This window comes from Apostichopus japonicus, chromosome 12 (genome assembly GCF_037975245.1).
Source record: "Apostichopus japonicus isolate 1M-3 chromosome 12, ASM3797524v1, whole genome shotgun sequence".
NCBI lineage: Eukaryota > Metazoa > Echinodermata > Holothuroidea > Aspidochirotida > Stichopodidae > Apostichopus > Apostichopus japonicus.
In genome coordinates, this window is record NC_092572.1 from 15,333,598 (window position 1) to 15,355,943 (window position 22,346).

The 22,346-nt window shown below is 38.1% G+C and overlaps 2 protein-coding genes and 1 long non-coding RNA gene across 3 annotated transcripts in view; 1 reads left to right on the top strand and 2 right to left on the bottom strand.

Moving 5' to 3' along the window:
- The window catches only part of LOC139977974 (uncharacterized), a 184,549-nt gene extending 178,611 nt beyond the window's left edge, over positions 1–5,938 (top strand). The window contains exon 12 of the long non-coding RNA XR_011796837.1: positions 4,369–5,938. This is a non-coding gene — a long non-coding RNA (uncharacterized lncRNA). The remainder of the gene's footprint in view (positions 1–4,368) is intronic.
- Positions 5,939–8,484: 2,546 nt separating this feature from the next.
- LOC139977972 (signal recognition particle subunit SRP68-like) lies at positions 8,485–15,925 on the bottom strand. Its single transcript, XM_071987872.1, has 4 exons — positions 15,878–15,925; positions 11,481–11,571; positions 11,209–11,287; positions 8,485–10,011 (listed from the first exon to the last, which is right to left on the bottom strand). The coding sequence occupies exon 4, from the start codon at positions 9,980–9,982 to the stop codon at positions 9,602–9,604; it is 381 nt and encodes a 126-aa protein (XP_071843973.1). The 5' UTR covers positions 9,983–10,011; positions 11,209–11,287; positions 11,481–11,571; positions 15,878–15,925; the 3' UTR covers positions 8,485–9,601.
- A 2,972-nt stretch (positions 15,926–18,897) lies between these two features.
- The window catches only part of LOC139977967 (gamma-adducin-like), a gene marked incomplete in the record, with an annotated part of 755,008 nt that continues 751,559 nt past the window's right edge, over positions 18,898–22,346 (bottom strand). Inside the window, 1 exon segment of the mRNA XM_071987816.1 lies at positions 18,898–18,962.

Consider the following 22,346-nt stretch of genomic DNA (forward strand, 5'->3'; position numbering starts at 1 on the left):
ACATATGTCCTTCAATGCAACACTGCCATCCAGAGATAAAATGTTATACTCCGACCTGAATGCTAATTGTTACCCTAAACCTCGTACCGTAACTCATACAATGAATCTAAAAATAAATTCCGCATGTGATTGGAGAATTGAGCACATCTCCTGTGAATATCATGTAGTGCGTGGGGGGGGGGGGGGGGGGGCAGGGGGACGCACCTATCACTTCTTGAGATTGTTCCAATCTGCGTGAAAATGCCCCACCACCCACCCCCACAACCCCTACGCCCCACCCCTCTTATCGCTTCCCGATGGGTTACAAAACTTAAACAATAACCTTCGCCCGTAGTACCAAAACCTTGACAAAATCCGGCAACACACCACTTCATCGATAGATAATGAGTCTAGTGATCGGGCTGTGTATTAGTGATGCTAGAGGTCGTGCATATGGCAAGCCCTTTTAACATTTACCTCGCAATTAGACTTAAGTCGAATACATTTCACTTAAGTGGAATACATTCTACTTAAGTGAAATGTTATTCCACTTAAGTAAAATGTATTCCACTTAAGTGGAATTCAATATCCCTTAAGTAGAATTCCATTTCTCCTAAGTGGAAATGGACATTTCTATTTCACTTAAGTGGATATGCCTCCCACTTAAGTGGAATTGTATTCCACTTAAGTGGAAATGCATTCCACTTAAGTGGAATTGTATTTCACTTAAGTGGAATACATTTCCACTTAAGTGGAATAACATTTCACTTAAGCTAAATAGCCCATCTATTTCACTTAAGTGGAATACAATTCCACTTAAGTGAAATGCATTTCCACTTAAGTGAAATACAATTCCACTTTAGTGGAATTGCATTTCCACTTAAGTGGAATTGTATTCCACTTAAGTGGAATACAATTTCACTTAAGTGGAATAATATCTTTTGCTCGTCAATTTCACTTAAGTGGAATTCTATTCTGCTTAAGTAAAATACAATTCCACTTAAATGGAAGTGTTGATATGTGGCTTATATATAAATACAATTTAGGGTAATGTTCGTCGTAACGCATTCAATTGCTCATCACATATGATGATGTAGTCGATCCTCGTTGCACGTGTACTTCATGGCTATGGCTAATCATTCACATCTAAACATTGCTGGAATGCGATCAAATAATTGTTGTTGTTAGAGACAATTCGAAGTGTTGTTTCCTCACTTGCACAGGGGGAACAATCAGTATGATGCACAACAGAGGCGACTTACATCTTGTTAAAGTAACATAGGCAGTATTCGTAACTTTTTAGATAGTGAAACTTTTGCCAAAATAAAAGATTCCATCCAAAATCAAAAAAAAGTAATACGTTCTCTTGCCCTTGTCAATGCGTTTTCGGCTGTAGCTCCAACCACTTGTAATGTATTTGCCATGGCTTTATTTTGGTAATGGTATTCGTCAGGTACCAGGTCAGGTACGTACGTACTCACCTTGCACGGATGTTAAGTGCTAGCTGGATCCCGATGGACAGCCGATATTCATTGTGCACATATCGACACCACGTACGTACACGTATCGCGGCAAGTTGTTTATAATGGCGCGAAAAGGCGTGGGCAAAGTTTGGCGTTGAATGTACTAGCCAATCGCATTCCACTTAAGTGGAATAGATTAGCCAATCACATTCCACTTAAGTGAAATAGACTATCCAATCACATTTCACTTAAATGGAATGCATTTCCACTTAAGTGGAATTGTATTCCACTTAAGTGAAATAGAAAGGACATTCCACTTAAGTGGAATTGTATCCGCTTAAGTAGAATACAATTCAACTTAAGTGAAATGCATTTCCACTTAAGTGAAATACAATCCCCTTAAGTGAAATAGATTTAGCTTATGTAAGATGCAGTGACAAGTTGATGAATTCAGCTTAAGTAAAATACAATTAAGCGTAAGTGGAATGGTATTCCACTTAAGTGAAATAGAATTCCACGTAAGTTAAATAGTATTCTGCTTAAGTGATATTGAATTCCACTAAGTGAAATGTATTCGCGTTAAGTCGAATTGCGAGGTAAATATTAAAACGGCTTGCCATACGTGCACTGACCTAAATGGAGTGTAACCACTCCCGATTTTGCAATTTCCCAAGATCAGGCCCGAAAAATACCAAGAACACTGCTGTATGGATTTCTAGCAATATCCAGCGATATCTAGAGATGAATATCCCAAGATCTTACCTAAACTGAAGGCAGATAGAGAATCGAAACCTTCGGTGTTCTGAACTTGAAACTGTGCGTCTTTCGAAATGAAAAGAATGTGGGGAATTGCACAATAAACAAATCAAAGTTATTTATTTCAGTCTCATTTCAATTATTCGAATTTGTTAAGCAAACAGCAGATATCACATCATATAAGTGAGCATGAAAATGGCGTTCCAGGGTGAACAGCCTTCAAACCATGGGCGCAGATCCTGGTGCGGACAGCGGGACGCGTCCCCATCAACTTTTTCAGTAGTGGGGACATGATATACCGTGTGCCCACCAATTTGTCTTGACCAATAGCTGCATTTCAAGTTCCCCTGTATTGAACTTTGGCGCAGTTAGATCCAGCCCAGCCCCCCGGTTCCTACGCCCTTGCTAACCACTGCGTCACAGCAACTGTTGAGAAATAATGTTATTTTTTTCTTCAAAATGGAACGGAGGGTGATGTTCAAAATGCTGTACTTGTAAACAGGATAACTCAACACGTACACCTTTATTGAACTTCATATTTCAAATTGTCTAAAAATTGGCATTATTTTCAGTGATTAATACTACATGACTCTAGGTTTGGCAGTAACTTGTGAAAATGTTTCATAGTGAAAATAAAACAATGTCATGTAACTCATTAATTATTAAAGGGGTGGCAGAGCTGCTTTTCTTGCTCAAATTGATCAAAGAATATGTCCATGTGCTCATACATAGAGCTTCTGTATGTCTTTATTTCACATAGGAAGACTGTTCTCTCTGGGTATTGAAACATTTTGGAAGTAAATTCTACATTTTTGAGTCCTTAAAAGATCTTAATTCTTTTGATTGCCTTGTTGCTAAAGTAATGGTCAAGGCAACGTTTCCTGAATCTGCATAGCTCATGTCGCGGAGCGGTTGAAAACTATTAATATACAACAACCAGTTTAAACAACAACAGTATCAGGCAGTATTTTATCACCCTCCGTTCCATTTTTGAAGAAAAAATTACGATTAAAACATTGAACACTTCTATCGCTTAGCATACAACTTCCGAGGAAACAACACCGTGAAACTGGAGAACATTTATGAATAAGAAAGGTTTGATTTGACTGCTTTGAAATAACGTATGACTGGCAAGATGCGTCGAGCGCTCTCTATCGGCCTCTTTTTTGGTCAGTTTGCAACTTCAGAGGAACAATAGAAACCCGAAAAAACTTTTAAAACGAACAAAGGATTCACAAACCTTTGTTCTGCCTAAAAGATAAGCAGAATGAAAATAAAATAAAACTGTTAGCAAACTGCTCATCCACTAGAGAGCCTGTGTAATAGAATGTGTAAAAGTTTCGATCTTAGCAGGACCTTTTTCAGAGGCTAAAAAATAAGATAAGCAGAAAGTTTGGTTTATTGTAGATTTGTGTGCGCGGAATTAGCCCGATTGATACGGGGAAAGGTGATTTATATGCTCTAGGTGGGTTATGGTGCGGTTATCTATAATTCTTTCGAAAATCTTACCTAATGCTGGGAGGAGACTAACTGGTCGATAGTTTTGAATTTTGGTGCGGTCTTTACTTAGTTTCGGTATTAAATCTTTTTGGCGGATTTCCATGGGGTTGGGAAATAACCCAGTGTAAGGAGTTCGTTAAATAGTGGGAAAATATGAGAGTTAATGAATATCGGAGGGAAGTTTTTAGGCATTTGGTCATTTATGTTGTCAGGACCAGTGGAGTTTGCATGTTTTAGTGGCACTATACCAATTGTTTATATCTATTTTATTGAGCAGAGGGATGTTTTTGTTGAGACATCCTAATGGTTGGTGTTAAAGCTGGTTGTATTACTGATAATTGTACGGTCTATTTCGTGTTTACAGCTGATATCGTATGGGGGGGGGGGGGCATCGTAGACATTGAATATACTTTTAAAGTACGATTCAATTAGCTTTATTTGGTCTTGAGTTTTTGTGATGAGGTTACCTACGTTATCTCTAAGGCCTTGGTCTGTTTTACCTGTGTTTGGTGTTGTAATGGGGTTAATGATTTTTTTTTTTTTAATTTTCCAAAAGTGTTTCGGTTTTTATAATTAATGATTAAATCGCAGTTGTTTTGGACGCGGTTTTGTTCATCCGCCAATATTTGTCTGTTTATTGCTATTGAAGTTGGTTAATTTGAGGTTTTAGAGTTGGGTCTCGAGAGATGATATAAGTTCTACGTAGGCGACGTCTGAGTTTCATAAGTGTAAGAATATTCTTATTTAGTTTTCGTTTTCTGTTTTGTTTTTAAGGGACAGTGTCTTTTAAAAGTATAGAAGATATGATGGGCAACGCTGTCACAGTAATTGTCGATGTAATTTAGCTCGTTGTTTTGGTTGTTGTATTTTGGGAGTCTGTTTTATTGTAATTATACGTCAATTCGTTATTTGGTATGCAGTTGAGGTTTATGTCTAGCTCAAAAACGAGTTGAAAATGGTCACTGATTTAGTCATCTTCTAGGATTTGTATCGAATGTGTTTTAGTTGCGAGGTGATTTCAGGTTATATGGGTAGTCAAGCAGTTCTGTAATATTGTTTATTGGCTTCATCCTAGGTTTGGTATTTTGGTTAATTATCGTTAAGTTGTATTTATCACATATTTCTAAGTAGTTCGCGACAAGCTGATTACGAATCTGAAGTTTTTTTTGGAATTAGGTGCTGTGTTGGGGCGTGGGGGGCAAAAACCTGATTTGCAGTTTTGCCAAAACTGACCAAAAATCGATCCAAAATCGATTTCGCCCAAATGACGTAACAGGGGGTAACCGATGCTCAGGAGCCCAAATTTGCAACTCCCAGGTCCATATCTGCTTCCGTGCGGGAGACACGTGGTCCCAAGGAATCTGCATAGCCCTCCAAAAGATTTTATTGATAAGATCCAAAGAACTATTTTTGATTTATTTCGAACGGGAAAACTGATAAAGTAAGGAAAATTACTATGTATAATGAAAAGGGGGGTTTAAAAAAATATATGTTCACAGCTTTGTTGGTGCTCTCAAAACCTCTTGGGTCAAGCGTTATTGTAATAATGCCAACACGGGGTATTGGAAGCTCTTTTATTTCATTCCTCTCTGTCGCCGTCCGGTAAAGAGTTGCTTTTTAATTATAATTTTCATGACCAGGATATTTCCTGTATTTAAAAATACCTTCATTGGACAAATTTGTATGGTTTTGAGTAAGCTTAGCTACCTTTAAGAAACCATCGGAAATTTGGTGTGCAAATCCCTAATAATTTTATTAGAATTGATAATACCATTGTTTATGACAAAAAGCTTTTACGACGCCGGTTTACTGTTTGTTAGGGATATGTTTTTGCTAGATGGGAAGCAATTGTCCAAATAATGCTTTTCTGACCAGTCTTCTACATTGTTAAGCTATTGTATGCTTTATAGAAGACTTCCTTTCACATTGTATATTTGCACGTGAAAAAACAAAATAAATCAAATCAAATAACTAATAATTATTTCTAAACAGTTACTGTGGTTAGTGTTATGTACTTAGAAGGTAAGACAAACTCTCTGTCTAGAATTCAACTCCCAGAGGATGTATTGTTTTGGTATTTCTTTTCCTCATTTTTCAGTTAAAATATTAGAAAAGCCTATCATTTCTCAATTAACAGTTACTGTGGCGAAGTTGTTATGTTGTATAATTTTGCATATTTATTGTTTTGTACAATGAAATTGTCAATAAATTGAAAAAAAAATGAGACATACTCCTTGTCTTGAATTCAAACACCAGAGGATGCATTTGATTTTCTATTTATTTGCCTTCTAATGTTGTGAAGAATAAATATTAGAAACGAGTATTAAATCTCAACAGTTCTCGTGGCGCAGTTGGTAGTGCTCTGGACTGGAGAGACAGACAAACTCCATGTCTCCGGTTCGAACCCCAGACAGAGCATTTTATATTTTTGCTCTTTTATTGATTCCATTCTGGACTTTGAAGTTTAAATATTAGAAACGAGCATTAATTCTCAACAGTTCTAGTGGCGCAGTTGGTAGTGCTCTGGACTGGAGAGACAGACAAACTCCATGTCTCCGGTTCGAACCCTAGACAGAGCATTTTATATGTTGCTCTTTTACTGATTCCATTCTGGACTCTGAAGTTTAAATATTAGAAACGAGCATTAATTCTCAACAGGTCTAGTGGTGCAGTTGGTAGTGCTCTGGACTGGAGAGACAGACAAACTCCATGTCTCCGGTTCGAACCCCAGACAGAGCATTTTATATTTTTGCTATTTTACTGATTCCATTCTGGACTCTGAAGTTTAAATATTAGAAACGAGCATTAATTCTCAACAGTTCTAGTGGCGCAGTTGGTAGTGCTCTGGACTGGAGAGACCGACAAACTCCATGTCTCCGGTTCGAACCCCAGACAGAGCATTTTATATTTTGCTCTTTTACTGATTCCATTCTGGACTTTGAAGTTTAAATATTAGAAACGAGCATTAATTCTCAACAATTCTAGTGGTGCAGTTGGTAGTGCTCTGGACTGGAGAGACAGACAAACTCCATGTCTCCGGTTCGAACCCCAGACAGAGCATTTTATATTTTTGCTATTTTACTGATTCCATTCTGGACTCTGAAGTTTAAATATTAGAAACGAGCATTAATTCTCAACAATTCTAGTGGTGCAGTTGGTAGTGCTCTGGACTGGAGAGACAGACAAACTCCATGTCTCCGGTTCGAACCCCAGACAGAGCATTTTATATTTTTGCTATTTTACTGATTCCATTCTGGACTCTGAAGTTTAAATATTAGAAACGAGCATTAATTCTCAACAGTTCTAGTGGCGCAGTTGGTAGTGCTCTGGACTGGAGAGACAGACAAAACTCCATGTCTCCGGTTCGAACCCCAGACAGAGCATTTTATATTTTTGCTCTTTTACTGATTCCATTCTGGACTCTGAAGTTTAAATATTAGAAACGAGCATTAATTCTCAACAGTTCTAGTGGCGCAGTTGGTAGTGCTCTGGACTGGAGAGACAGACAAACTCCATGTCTCCGGTTCGAACCCCAGACAGAGCATTTTATATTTTTGCTCTTTTACTGATTCCATTCTGGACTCTGAAGTTTAAATATTAGAAACGAGCATTAATTCTCAACAGTTCTAGTGGCGCAGTTGGTAGTGCTCTGGACTGGAGAGACAGACAAACTCCATGTCTCCGGTTCGAACCCCAGACAGAGCATTTCATATTTTTGCTCTTTTACTGATTCCATTCTGGACTCTGAAGTTTAAATATTAGAAACGAGCATTAATTCTCAACAGTTCTAGTGGCGCAGTTGGTAGTGCTCTGGACTGGAGAGACAGACAAACTCCATGTCTCCGGTTCGATTCCCAGACAGAGCATCATGTCTGCGGTTCATGTTCAGACAGCGCCTTTTACTTTTCTACCCTCTGGAGGGAGTGGAAGTATAAATATAAGAAACGAAGTTTCTCCAGAGGGAACCAAAATGGTGTAATTGGTTATTCCATCGTTCAGTAAGCGATTGGTTCGGATTGCATCGGTTCAAGTCCCAAGTGAGTATTTGCAAAAGGAGTTCTGACAAGTGGATAAGGTGAATCCCGAAGGTGGGCAGCCCCCCCTCCTGACAGGTGGGTAAGGTGAGTACCGAGGTGAGAAGGTGAGAGGGGGTGAAGGTGTGGACAAGGTGAGGTTGCCACCCCCTCTCCCTGACAAGGTAAAGGCGCGGACAAGTGGAGATCGCCGCCACCCCTCCCCCTGACAAGGTTCACGCGCAGACAAGTGGAGTTCGCCGCCACCCCTCCCCCCTGACTAGCTAGTCGGGGGGAGGAGTAGTGGAGAAATTGTTTTACAAAAAACGACTAAGTCCAAACAGCAGGATCTTTAAATATTTGTAAAGCTTTAGAATCCAGAGGCCCACCTAACAGTCTAGTGGTAAAGACTTTTGCTTTTGCATCTCAAGGTCCCTGGCTCAAACTCAACCTCTGCTTTTCCTTTTACAATACTCATGTAAAAGGAAGAAAAAAAAAGGAAGAAAGAAAAAAGAGTGATACTTTGAAATAACTTCTTTTTTTTAATGACAAATCAGTTCATGGACAGGATATACCTTCATCCCTCCCACCACAGTTAATACCCTTCAACTACCTGTCCAGAAACAGGTTATCCCTCATCAAATTATTATGCAAATACTAATCAACACATGCAATGCATATTTCATAAACATTCTTAGTGATACCTGCATCTACTATTGAGATGGTTGGGTGACAACAGACAGTTATTTTCTATAATGTTTCTATTATTTATAATATCAGCCTGGGGGCAGTTATTTAATGATACTAAGTAGTCACATGTACATATGGGATAAGCCTATGGCCTTTTTACTTCACACCAGGTGGCTATCCAATTCACACCAGTACATTCTTTTTGGACATTTTTTTTTAAACATTTGGAAGACCATTTCATCATGAGGGAAAAAGAATTGATTTCTCCTAGATAAAAATAATAACCCCATCTTACTTTAGCCAGACAGGCTTGAATCCATAGGTTTGCTTGACGACAAGTTCCCAACAAAAAGGCGTTGGCCTTCCATGGCTGATTGATTATTCACTTTACAATACCATGGCACCCCTGCTACCATCAATAACATTTTCTTTAACTTTCATTTATTAACTAAACCTGATTTTGAATTAATTTTAGATGACTTAATTTTTACATTTTTTGCCCTCCAGTTTGAAAAAGGAAACGATACTACCATAGCACAAACAACATACATGTGGAAAGGTTGCTCCCTTTCATTGCTGTCTCAATCACACCCCTCCCCCCCCGCTCTGACTACCACACCCCACCAAATTATATACACGAAGAGTGCATTATTGAAAGTTTCTTTAAATATAGCCTTTTCATGCAGTAAACCTGTGCTGCTGCAAACTGAAAATTCAATTAAAAGATTCTCCCTCTTCACTTTCAACACTTTCATTTCTCCTTCTCTATCCTTCGCCTCACCACCCCCCCCCCCACCCCTGGTCCTTCCAACTATCATCCATAATTCCTGCCAATATCAAATTCAGTCACCTTAACATCCCCCCATAAAGTGTCAGTCAGTCAAGCACCACAATGTTTGTAGACCAAGAAATCAACACCCGAAACCCATTTATAAAACTTTAAAGCCCATCAAATAAAGATGCTGTCTTTTTCTTCTTTTTCTCTAAACAAGATAAACACACAAACACCAAATCCAAAATATATAAAATTCCAATTCCCATTTTGAATATTCTTCAAATTTTGTTTGCTAAGCCACGTTAAAAAAGTGAGTGTTATTCTTTTTGGCCTTCCCCCATCTTTGTGTTTGCATTGCAACAAGGTGTAGTTTTCTATATTAAAAAAAACAAAATGAAATCAAATAAAACTTAAATAAAAGATGATTACAGCACATGCAGGAGAAGAGTGAGAGCCCTCCCAAATACTACCGGCTTATGTATACAAAAGACCTTTTTTCCGAAATCCTTTTTCCGACATCGTGGCAAATCGAGAGTTACTTCCCCCCCCCTGCTCCACCATCCACGCAGGAACCCACCCAGACCCCCCTGCGGGGACGATTTATTCTGTTCCAGTTTCTCGTCCAAGGAGGGTAACTCTATATGGTTCAGAGCTATGTCAAAGAAGAGCGGTTTGCACGGTGACGGCTTAAAGTCCAGTGGAAATGTGGTGAAGTTGGGCTTGGTAGCCAGGTCCAGCTGGTTGGCGTTGTACCAGTCAAGCCATTCCGCCAGCGGTCGATTGTCCTTCAGACCGAGTTGCGCCATTCCTTTGCTGATGGAAGGTTCATTGGAATCTGAAAAATGAACGCAGAGAGGTTCTTGGTAAGCCATGGTTTTTTTTTTTAAAGTATTCTTGGGTGGAGGGTATTTTCTATGGGTGAGGATAATCCGGAGGGTGGGGGAAGTCAATTCAATTAACTGTGAGAAACGTCATTGAATTAGGAACCACCTAAGGCCTATTCTCATCTTTGTAGTAAGTTTGTCACCTTGAGCTATGTGACAGTTCATAAGTAGGGGGGGTATATTCGAGTGGAATTTGGGATTCGAATCCCTGAATAGAGAAAGTTTACAAAAACTTGTTACTTTGCAGTCATTTTTTGTTATTGCTGTCACAAACAGAAATGGATACCCACTTTCTATTATTTGTAGATGACAGAGACTGGTTCAATCGCAGTCTACAAGGCCAGATAAACTCTTTATATTTTGGCTTTCAATTTCTTTATTCTGACAAATTTCGATAGTACAAAAAACGACAGTTTTGATCAGGCTTTTGATACTTCCATGTGATCCCTGGACATCCTACATTCAGCTACAAGCAAAAATAACTGTTGTCTGTCCTGTCCACCACAATAATCCTATTGTAATATTTTCAGACCCTAAGGGCTAATAGGTCTCTTCCCCCCCCCCCCCAAAAAAAAAAGTGTGAAAAGGGACGGTGCTGCTTCCAACCGAATGAATCTTTTCACTCATTGTTTAACCAAAGAGAAAAATTTGGGAGAGAAAACAACAGATTATTAATATAAAGGCCATATTTCTCTGAATCATTGTCTATGCTCTAATGGAATACATTTGTTCCAGTAGCAGGGTTCAATTCCCAGGTTCCAAATGGACACGGCAGTTTATTCTGCATTTTCCTGACGATCAGACCTAAAAGAGAACATCGATATGCCTCTCCACCGTTATCCCAAAGAACAACCCTTTCAGAAACTCAAGGGTACTAAAGGGATTTCTTCCTTTTAAATTAACCAGGGTCCTACACAAAATTAACAGGGTAGTAACATGATGGTCTCTGCCTGATTCCCCTCCCCCCACCCAATTTCTTTTCTTAATTTTTTGGTATTCATCCTTTCATATATAGTCCATCTTGCATTTTGCCTTTTGAAAAACAAGAATCCTTAATCTTCATCCAAAGCAGCAAAAAGTGTCTTTCCAAACACAGTAAATTGAATATTATTATTATGATTATTATTATATTATTATTAACTACATACCTAGAATGGAGGCCACCTGAGCAGAGTACTTCAAGCCGTTGATATCTTGTGCAAGAGTGTCCAATTCCTCTACCTCCACCTATTGATTAAATAAAACCAAAATCTAATCATGATGTCTTCCACATTAAGTTTTAGGGAGTGTCACTACCCGACAAGCCCTATAGGGTTTTTTAGTACACTTCCTTTCACAAGTTTTGTTTCTTATCTCCTTCTATGTCATATGTCATACTTATGTTAAAATAGAACAACAATCAATAAATGAAATTAGTTACCTTTTTTTTAATTCGAGTAAAAGTTTTGTTTTTGTTGTTGTTGATATCAAAACAAAAGGAGTTTAACCCCTGGTCGACCTGGCGAGAGGTCCTACAGGGGATAATAAGTTTGTTTTTATAGAATAGACATTTTTTTTTTTTTCTTGGAAAGGTTGTCTATGTTCAGTCAGGGAATTGCTGGTAAATGAAGTCTTATATATTTACATAGGACAGGATAGCCATAATCATACCCGAGGTCAGAGTCGATGAGTCAATTAGGGAGGGATTTCTAAAGGAGAGGAATTTTTTAAGTACTGAGAATTGTGGAGACGGAGTGGTTTCTATTGTCTGGGTAGGGAGTGGTTGTGGTTTCTATTGTTTGATAACAATATAATCTGTATATATAAGTATACTTGGGCCTAGACCCATTTAGGAAAGGATTTTTTTAATGGAATGAGACTTTAAGTAGTAAAAATTGTGAATACAGAAAGGGTTTGGTTTTTGGGTAGTGAGTTGTTGCGACTTTGTATTTCAGGGGGAGGTCTTCAATCAAAGGGTCGTTCTCGAGGTTGTTTTTGTATAACTTGGTGTTGAATTCTTCAAGTCGGGTGAAAGTAGATTTTGTGTTTCCTGCACGGAGAACGTACAAAGTAGCAATATAGGTAGGGATTTTGAGTGCGAGTCGATAAGCTGTGGTGTGGATTCTGTTTAAAATTTGTTTATTGGGATTAGAGATGGTAAGCAGGGAGATTCTCCCATAACTGAGAATTGGTTTTACTTTGGATTTATAGATTTGGATAATTGTTTTCGGAGGGAAGTTATATTTGTGTGAGAGGATTTGAATGGATTTAAGTTGGAACCAGCAGCGTCCTGCAGTTCTGTTACAAAGTAGATTAAACGATAATTTGCTATCGAAAGTGGTACCAAGGAAGGTTGCATTAGGAGTAGCAGTGATTGAGGTGTTGAAAAGATTAATTTTGGAAATATGATTATGGTATTTTGAGTTTATTATGGAGAAATTGGCTAGGTTAGATTTTGAGGGATATATTTTTGTTCTCCACATCGAGCACCAATTTTCGAGATGTGTAATTGCTCTTTTAATATTTAGTTCCGTCATATAGATATTTTTACTGGTGCTCCAAATGGCTATGTCGTCAGTGTACTGACTATAGTTGCATTCAGATAGAGGTGGGATGTTCAAATAGGGTGCAGGGGAGGAGGCTGAGAACAGCGCCCTGTGGAGTACCTGCACCAAGTGGAATAGGTTTTGATTGTTGGTTTTTGTAGCATATTTTGGCATTGCGCTCACTAAAGAAAGAGGAAAGAAGTCTGGTGTAATTGGAGGGGAGATTAAAGTTAAGTAGTTAAATTCTTATGCCGTTGTGCCAAGTTTTGTCGAACGCCTTTTTGGCATCAAGGAAGAGGGCAGTGGTATCATGTTTTTTTATGAAGCCGATGCGAATTTCTTTGGAAAGGTGGAAAGTTTGGTTTATTGTAGATTTGTGTGCGCGGAATTAGCCTGATTGATACGGGCAAAGTGATTAATTTGCTCAAGGTGGTTTCTGGTGCGGTTATCTATAATTCTTTCGGCTGGTAGGAGACTAACTGGTCGATAGTTTTGAATTTTGGTGTGTCTTTACTTAGTTTCGGTATTAAAGTCATTTTGGCGGATTTCCACAGGGTTGGGAAATGACCCAGTCTAAGGAGTTTGTTAAATAATGGGAAAATATGAGAGTTAATGAATATCGGAGGCCGACGGAGGGGAATCTTTTAGCATTAGGTCATTTATGTTGTCAAGACCAGGGGAGGAGGCATTTTTGCATATTCAGTGGCACTATACCAATCATTTATAACTATTTCTTTGAGTAGAGGGATGTTTTTGTTGAGACATCCTTAGAAGTTGGGGATAAAGCTGGTTGCATTACAGATAATTGTACGGTCTATTTTGTGTTGGAATCTGTTATCGTATGGAGGGCCATCTAAGATATTGAATATAGTTTTCAAGTATGATTCACTAAGCTTTATTTGGTCTAAAGTTTTTGTGATGAGGTTACCTACTTTATCTCTAAGGCATTCGTCTGTATTACCTGTGTTTGGGTTGTAATGGGTTTATGATATTTTTTAATTTTTCCAAAAGTGTTTGGGTTTTTGTCATTAATGATTAAATCGCATTTGTTTTGGATTCGGTTTTGGTCGACCGCCGATATTTGTCTATTTATTTGTTTTTTAGGTTGGTTAATTTAGGTTTTTAGAGTTGGATCTGGGGAGATCATATAGGTTTTATGTTGGCGACGTCTGAGTTATTTAGTGTAAGAATATTCCTATTTAGTTTTGGATTTCTGTTTTGTTTTTAATGGGCAGTGTTGTTTGAAGGTATTAAAGATATGTTGGGCAATGCTGTCACAATATATGCCGATGTAATTTAGCTTGTTGTTGTGGTAATTGGCAATAGTGTTGTTTGTTATGATCCCTTTTTAAATGATGTCCAGTCTGTTTTATTGTAATTATACGTTAATTCGTTATTTTGGATGCGACTGAGGTTTATGTCTAGCTCAAAAAGGAGTGGAAAATGGTCACTGATTAGGTCATCTTCTAGGATTTGAATCGAATGAGTTTTAGTTGCAAGGTGGTTTGAGGTTATGGCGTAGTCAAGTAGTTCAGTATTATTGTTTATTGGGTTTATCCTAGTTTTGGTATTTTGGTTAATTATTGTTAAGTTGTGTTTATCACATATTTCTAAGAGGGATATGCCTTTTTCAGATATTTTGGTGCTACCAAAAATGATGTGGTGGGCATTTAAATCTCCTAGTAGTATTGTTTTTTTATTAGAACTTTTTTTGATTGTGGATATGGGCTCATTTGGGGACTATAATAGCTAATAATGTGGAGAGGTTTATTGTCTCTTTCGAGTACAATTTCAATTGTTTGGGTTTGTTTGGGAGGAGGGTGGCTTTGAGGTTGTTTTTTTTCAGCAATAAGTACTCCTCCCATAGAGCGAGAGATATCGTGTCTGAAAGTTTGGTAACCAGGGATGCTAAGGTGGGAATTTTTATTTAGTTTAGTTTCGTTTAACGAAATGATATCCGGGTAGTGGTTGGCGAATATAGTAAGTAGGAGGCTTAATTTTGGAAGGATACTGTTGATGTTTAGGTGGAAGAACTTGACCGAAGGAGGAGGTGTGCTTGTCATGTAGGTGATTGAGGAGGGCTAAATATTGAAGGATGGTGGAGATGTTCGATAATTACAGTTTCTGGGATATTTAAGTTTAGGTGTTTTAGTGCTAACACGGTGGCGTAACTGGCAAGGTCGTCAGATTTAATATTAATGTTGGCTTTTTGGAAGGTGTTTTGTACTAATTCAATTACAAAGGTTGCGATATTAAGTTTTTTTTCAGTGACGATTTTATTTGTTATTTCAATTTTAGGAGTAAAATTGGTTACATTTGCGTAGGTTCTTTGTTCTTGTTGTTTGTTATTATTTTCAGTTTTAGCTTCTTTAAATTTTGGGCATCCTTTGTTAAGGGCGACATGAGTCCCTGAGCAATTGGCACATTTGGGTTTTCTTTTGGTTTGGGACAGTCTTTAACTCTGTGGTTTTTGCCACATCTGAGACATCTGGTTTGATTTTTGCAAGTATGGTGGGTGTGTCCAAAAAGTTGACATTTGAAACATTGAGTGATTTGGGGGGAGTTCGTGGTATTCTTCTGTTTTGTGTTTAGAGTATCCTAAGTAGAAACCTTGTTTGATTAGGGATTGTTGAGGCTCTTGTTCTTCAAACGTCATTTTTACTTTCCAAGTTGTATTGTTTGTGGCATGACTAACGAGTCTTTTAATTTGTATTGGGGTGTATTCTTGGTCTTTGAGTTCTTGTTCAATATCTTTGATTTGAATTTCAGGTTTTATGCCACAGGCTACTACGGAGAAGCCTCTTTGTCATACTTTTTTGGGGATTCTTGGTTTGGGGTTGCCTAGTTTAGTCTTTTGAGTCCATGGTTTCAGGAGGATATTTGCAGATTTAGGGTCATGGGGGTGATAAGGATGTCGTTACTACAAAGACGGTTTATATTTGAGATCATGGCATTTGGTTTTTCTTCATTGATTAGTTTAGCAAGTGTTTATTTTGTTTTTTGATAGTTCTGGTAAGATTCCTGATACAATGATTGTTTGAGCGGACTTTTTGGCGGTTGGTTTGGAGTTAGGAGATGGGTTTATTTCAACGTAGATTGGACGATGTCTTTTTCTGCTATTTTTGTATAGGGATCCAGTCATTAATGTCTATGTCAAAATCAGAGAGGTTTAGGTTTTCGACTAGGGGGGCGGTTATAGGTGGGTAAGGGGTTGTCATATTGGCAAAACAGCCCCTCCCTACAGGTTTTAAATGGCTTCTATACAGTGAAATTGATCATAAACTTCACTTACCAGAAAGAATTAGTCTCCAGCCTAAGACGGCGGACGGAAAGAATAGGAACTCCTTTTGAAGAGACACACTATGAATCGAAAGTGTACTCGGCAGCGTTATGTTGGTATCCAAGGACGCGTACATTTTGTAAATGGCGAGTAAGTCATAGAGTGAAGGATGATGGGGTGGCGCTATGTCAAAAAGCTAACTGTTGACCAACACAATCCACAGAACCCTAAGGAAAGGAGAGGAATGCAAAAGAAATTAGCCAGTTTTCTTCAAAGTAAGTCTTGTACATTTAGCACAAAACATTAAACACTAATTAGCAACTAATTCCAACAAATTTTAGGCTGTGATTGAAACTTTACTGGTGGAAACATAATTAAATATATATTACATTTTTATGAACCTTTCTTTCTTATGACTAACCTTGACTGTATATTGCAGCTTTCCAGCTTAGCTGGTGTTTTTCCATCAAATCAGCTCATCTTTGAGTTTTCTGATCTTGACAACAATCAACTGTCTTTTTAATTTACCACAACCCAGACCACACTAATTGGCAACTCTTTCCAACAATCTAAGGCAACAATCATCAATTTAAGACAACCAAATTACTAATTACAAAATGATTCCAACAAACTAAGGCACCGGGTCTCATTAATTTAGCACAAAACAGACCACACTAGTTAGCAAATCATATCAATAAACTAAGGCAAAACTTATAAATTTAATACAAACACACCACACTAACTACCAACAAATTATCACAGTACTCCTCTTCAATTTAGCACAAACAGACCACACTAATCAGCTACTCATTCCACCAAACTAAGGCACAAGGTCTCTTTAATTTATCACGAAACAGACCACACCAAAGTACCGACTGGTTCCAACAGGCTAAGGCACCGTGTCTCGTACATTTAGCACTGATCTTGACAAGCAACTGTTGAGAGGACAAGACTGATGTTCATGATACTGGCTCACACTGATGTTTTCCTTGAATCTTACTTTTTCTCCAATTTCTGTTAAATCACCTCCAGATAACACTTCCAGATCTCTCTGTAGAGGACAGGCTTGAAGGATCTTCTCGTATTTGGTGGAGTTTATGATCTTTCAACCACTTGTTCTAAACCTGATCCAGCTTCATTACAGACATCCAAGACTCACAATTTTCCTTCAATTTTCTTCTTTCACCTGAGACAGTATTGTAAAAGATAAGAAGATTTCATATATTGGAAAGCAGATAGACATTGCAACTAGACTCATTTTTATACACTCCCTACCGTCCTCCCCTCCCTCCCCCTGACTACCTAAACAACCCTGACTGCTGCCTCATTGATATAACTATGTATAAACAAATGTATATGATTGTGGTTTAATGGCAGAAATAAACGAAACAAATACCAGAGCTTAAATATTTCTGTGTTACTATAGTAAACTGCATACCCAAACGGAAGCATTACAGAATCTTCAATGTCTCAGACCTCCAGCAGGATGTTACAGTCACAGTTCATAGAGTCTCCTTGTGAATCAGTGTGGCCAATGCAATGCTGTAAAGACAAATATCAAAGCAATATGTACAATATCTATATACCTTTGGTGTGAAATAAAGTTTAGTATTTTTTTAAAGTAGTTTTACATAAGATCATCTTCCAGTTTGCATATGCAGATACCTTTTTGATGAATGTTTACAAACATGAATAAACTGTACCTCTTTTTGTTACTAAGTGGCAGTGCCTGTTTATTTTTAATACTTGCAATATGACTCTTCAATGAACCTTACTAGACATTGCTATCAAACCTATGGAGTACTTCGTAAAATGCCAAAACTTCCTTTGATGTATATTGTTCACTATAATGGTCAAGCTGATTGAAAGGAATGAATTCAACACAATTTGAGAACATTTCATCAGCCAAACAATTTGGAGAGCATGTACTAGTTTAAACAAACTTAGCAAGCACATTCATGAGGAACTGGAAAATTGAAAAATGTCTGAAATAAACATCATTCTTGAAACGAGAAACATGACAAGTGAAATAAGGACCGACACTTAAGCTACAACATGTACACTTACAGTAGCAAAGATGAAAACTGGCTTTTCAGCCAATACACAAGTACCAACAACATACTAGTATATTCATGGTAAATCCTCATGTGCTTCCATGACTTCTAGCACCTGTGTAATAATATTCTATATCAACAAGGGCAGAGATACTATATCTTGTACTTATCTCTCAATACTCTTAATATGTGTTTACCATGAGTTGTGTTCCTCACAACTTTCAATCAATCTTTTCAAATTAAAAACCAAAATAAAGACAATTACTCAACAATGAGAGGTTGACTTAGCAAAGTTTGAATTCGGTTTAATAATAATCAAAGTTTCAGTGAAACAGTTCTGCAGACCATAAAATCATGCCTTAGGCATCAAAAGAAGGCTATGATGTGATAAAGAGATGCCTAGAGTTGGACCAATACTGTTAAGCTTAGCTTCAGGTCAAAATTATGCTAGTTGATCAAATTAATACATGTATATCAATTTAGTTACCTATGCTAGGTAACATCAGCTTTCATGGAGAGTTTTCTCCATACTTGAACCATCACTAACATCAATTAGACCACAGAGCTAGGCCTAATTGCTTGAGAATTTCATTTTACAAAGTACCGTTGCTTGTATTAGAACTCTAGGGTAGGCTAGTTCGTCCTCATCTCTATCTAGCCTTTGCTTTGGTAGGCTAGCCCAGGTTTCCCATTTTCATTTGGTGGTAGGCCTAGCCTGGGGCCATTTGTTCCCTCCCCTAACAACATTATTTTCCTCCCACTTAAAAGTTGAGTAACTTACCTCCCCTACATCATAGGGGAGTCAAGTATGTTTTCACTGGAAACTAACATTTCCAGGCCAGTTAACTAAGGTTTTTCATGGGAGGCATATTGGCTATGTGGAAAGAAAGATGTTGTAAGTGGAATAACTGTAAGAAAAAATTTAAAGGGAGAAAGGTAAAGTTAAGGGTGAAAAATAACATGGTTAAGGAAACTAACATACTATTTTCAAGGGAGGAGACTGTTGTTCTGTAGGCTCTGACTGCATATTCTTGTAGAGTAAGCTAAAGAAAGTTGTGATAGTATGAAAATAGAAAATGTGACCAGGTATCTTCCTTGTGTAACTGTTCAGTGATTGGAAGATAAAAAATGTTTGTGAATAGGTCGGATTGTTTGCATAGGATTGTATGCGAACATGGGGTAATTTACATGCGTGGAATTCATAGTGGTAATGGGTTGTTTGCTTGGCATTCATTGTGGGAATGAAATAACATAGACAATTTAGCCTACACAGTAGTAGTGGTAATGGGTTGTTTGCTTGGCATTCATTGTGGGAATGAAATAACATAGACAATTTAGCCTATAGGTATGCCCTCCTTGGTTCCTCTCCTTGTTTTCCTATTTACCAGTTTCTTCAATTACTACAAGTACAAGTGTCTCTTTGAAATATGTTCCTTTCTTTCACCAAACTCTCCTAAATCACAAGAAACATTTACTACGTACAGTTGCTTCACTACCTAAATTAATTCTTTCCACAGCCAAGCCGTCTTTCTTTCCTCTCCTGAAAAACGTTGGTTTCAACCCCTAAAAATAATTTCAGGGAGGAAACTATTGTTTTTATTCTTGAAAGTTGGAGAAGAAACCAACGGCCTTGCCTGCCATGATGGAAAAAAAAAAAGGGAAGAGAGAGAGCTTTCATCCTAAGCTAATTTGTACGGCTGCAAGTTAGTTTCTTGAGGATGTGTTACTGTTAAGTGCTTGATGGCATAGCCTAGGCTATGGTAGGCTACTCTGGTAGGAATTTAGAGACATTTAGGCCAAGGCTAATTAAGTTAGGCCTATCCTAACTGTACTAGCCTTAACCAGAAAGTAATTAGGCCCAACCAGCTAGGTCTAGTATTTTGTCGGAAGATATAAAGTGACTTACTTTACTTACGTTAATTGTCTAGTGAATATCATATTAGGCCTAGATTAGCATTCCAACTAGTATAGACGCCAGTGCCTACGTGAGCTAGCCTATCGTTAGGCCTAAGCGATACTATTATATGATAGGCTAGCGTAATTTCTCACGCTCGCTGACTCAAACAATGTGAAGTACTAACTTGCTCCACAAAACTAATACACAACCTCCGAGCTGGAGAATATATCTGCCATTCACATTCTTTGGCAGTTACCCCCCATACAGAATAGGCTACAAATTACAATTACGTATGAATTGTTAGCCAACGGCTGCCAGGAAGCGAACTGCACTGCTCGTGTAACCTTTCGTGAGCTTAATACAGATCATAATTCGCGCTCCGTTGCTTAACCTTTGACCACGACCGTGTGCGTCTATGGCAAGCCATGTGGGACAAACACCGCATAATATATCAACGTTTCCATTGAAAAAAAAAAAAAAATAGCAATGACATGCTAGATGCATATCCATTTGAAATCATTACATTTACAACGAAACAATTCAAATGGTCTCATAACATAGGCCTAAGGTCATTAAACATGTCGGTCAAGATAATTTAATGAGTTCGCTGCGATTCCCGTCAGAAAAGTTGTTTTAATGACCAATATATCATTACCCAAATAGGTTGGTCTGGCATTAGGCCTAGGCGGGACAGTAGGCCTACTGTCATGATCAACCCAGGGGGGGGGGGGCGAGGGTGTAGGTCTGGCTTATCCATGGGACAGACATTCTAAAGATAATAATTTACACTTTTTGAGGGGGACTCTTGGGGCGAATCTTGGCATAAAAATGTCTGCCTAAAATTGTTTACCTAGCTGCATGAACATTTTCAGATACAACAAATTTTGGCAAAAACTGCTTGAATTTTGTGATAAAATGTCACATTTGAGATTTTTTGGATAAATTGTCTGAATTTTTAACCCATTCTCCAATATAAATGAAGGTATTAAATGAAATTCACTGTTTCTGTGATCCATGTAGAGGTTTTGTTCTTAAAGTACAGTCTTACCTTTTTGTGCAGAGTTCTAGAGCATCTGTTCCTTATGCATGTCTTGAAGTAGAGGTTGGGTAAAGTAGAGGTTTGCTAAATTTTAATAGAATCAATAGTTATATCTACTTCAGTTGCTGTAACTGTATCTTAGGTGCCCCCCCCCCCCGCCCTCCCTCTGCCAGGTTTCATCTAGGATAAACCACTGGTGCTGTGATCGAGTGGATAAAGGCAATGGCATTTGAAGCAATGAGGTTTGGCAATCAGGAGGTTCTATGTAAGGTGGGTTTATCATCCAAGAGCAGTCTACAGTTTTCCCATCTGAGATGAGTTTCTAAATTTTATATAAAATGTTGAATTGGAAGCCACCCGTAGTGTAAGTTGTGATCCATACGCCTGTGCGGGCTTCTCCCACATTTGTGTTTGGTTAAGCTTTTTAAAAATAACTGCTCATTATTATTATTACAAGGGAGGTGTAACCCCCATTCTTATCTTTGGAGTGGGGGGGGGGGTATCTGCACTTGTTGGATGCGTAGTGCAATTGGACGCCAAGATTAAGAAACAGAAAACCACATTTACATAATGTTACAGCTCTGATATAAATCTTAGCTTTATAAGAAACTCAAAGGACAGCCATTTATTTTACCACTCTGTGGCAGCTGGAATCCTTTTTATTTATCAACAGCATACATACACACCATAATTGAATGATAATTAAACAGTAACATAAAAGATAAAAGTACTAAAACTGAAAACATGATAAGAAAATGACATCCCTTGATGAAAGTACAGTGAACTGGAGCCTCTGGAGAGAGATGTATACTAATACAAGCCTTTTAAATAGGTTGTGATATTGTGTGTTCAATCACATCTATAATAATCAACAATGTGGGTAATCATTAATAAGTACTCATTTGAGTGTGAAAATAAAGCCTACAGGTTGTCAAATAATTCATTGTTAACAGTTAGATCATATAGCAAACAGAACAAGTAGCTACAAAGGAACGTACTTCCTTCATAAAATATCGCCCCAAGTGTCTTGCAGCATATATTATGTAACTTAAAATTATACTCAACTATCAGAGTGAACAACAGAGTAAACAACTCTACAGTAAAGGCCACCATTTGAATACTGTACTATCTTCTAAACAGTTAAAAAGATAGTTCATACCAAGGGCGTAGGAACCGGAGGGGGGGGGGTGCCAGCCCCCCCAGTGAAAAATGTGGAGGGGCGGAAGTATCATTCTGCACCCCCCCCCGGTTCGCAAGTCAGAAAACCCCTTTTTCATTTCCAAATGAGAAAAAAAAATCTCATTTGGAGCACCAAATTGCATCTTAGGCCAGGTGAAAATACAAAATTAAGTTTACAAAATGGAGTGGGGGTTGAAGTGTGCTATATTGCACCAAATTGCATCTGAGGCCACCTGGAAATGCCAAAAAATTCAAAAGGGGAGGGGGACACCCCCTCCCCTTGGACCCCTCCCCCAGGCGGGCCATCAGTCT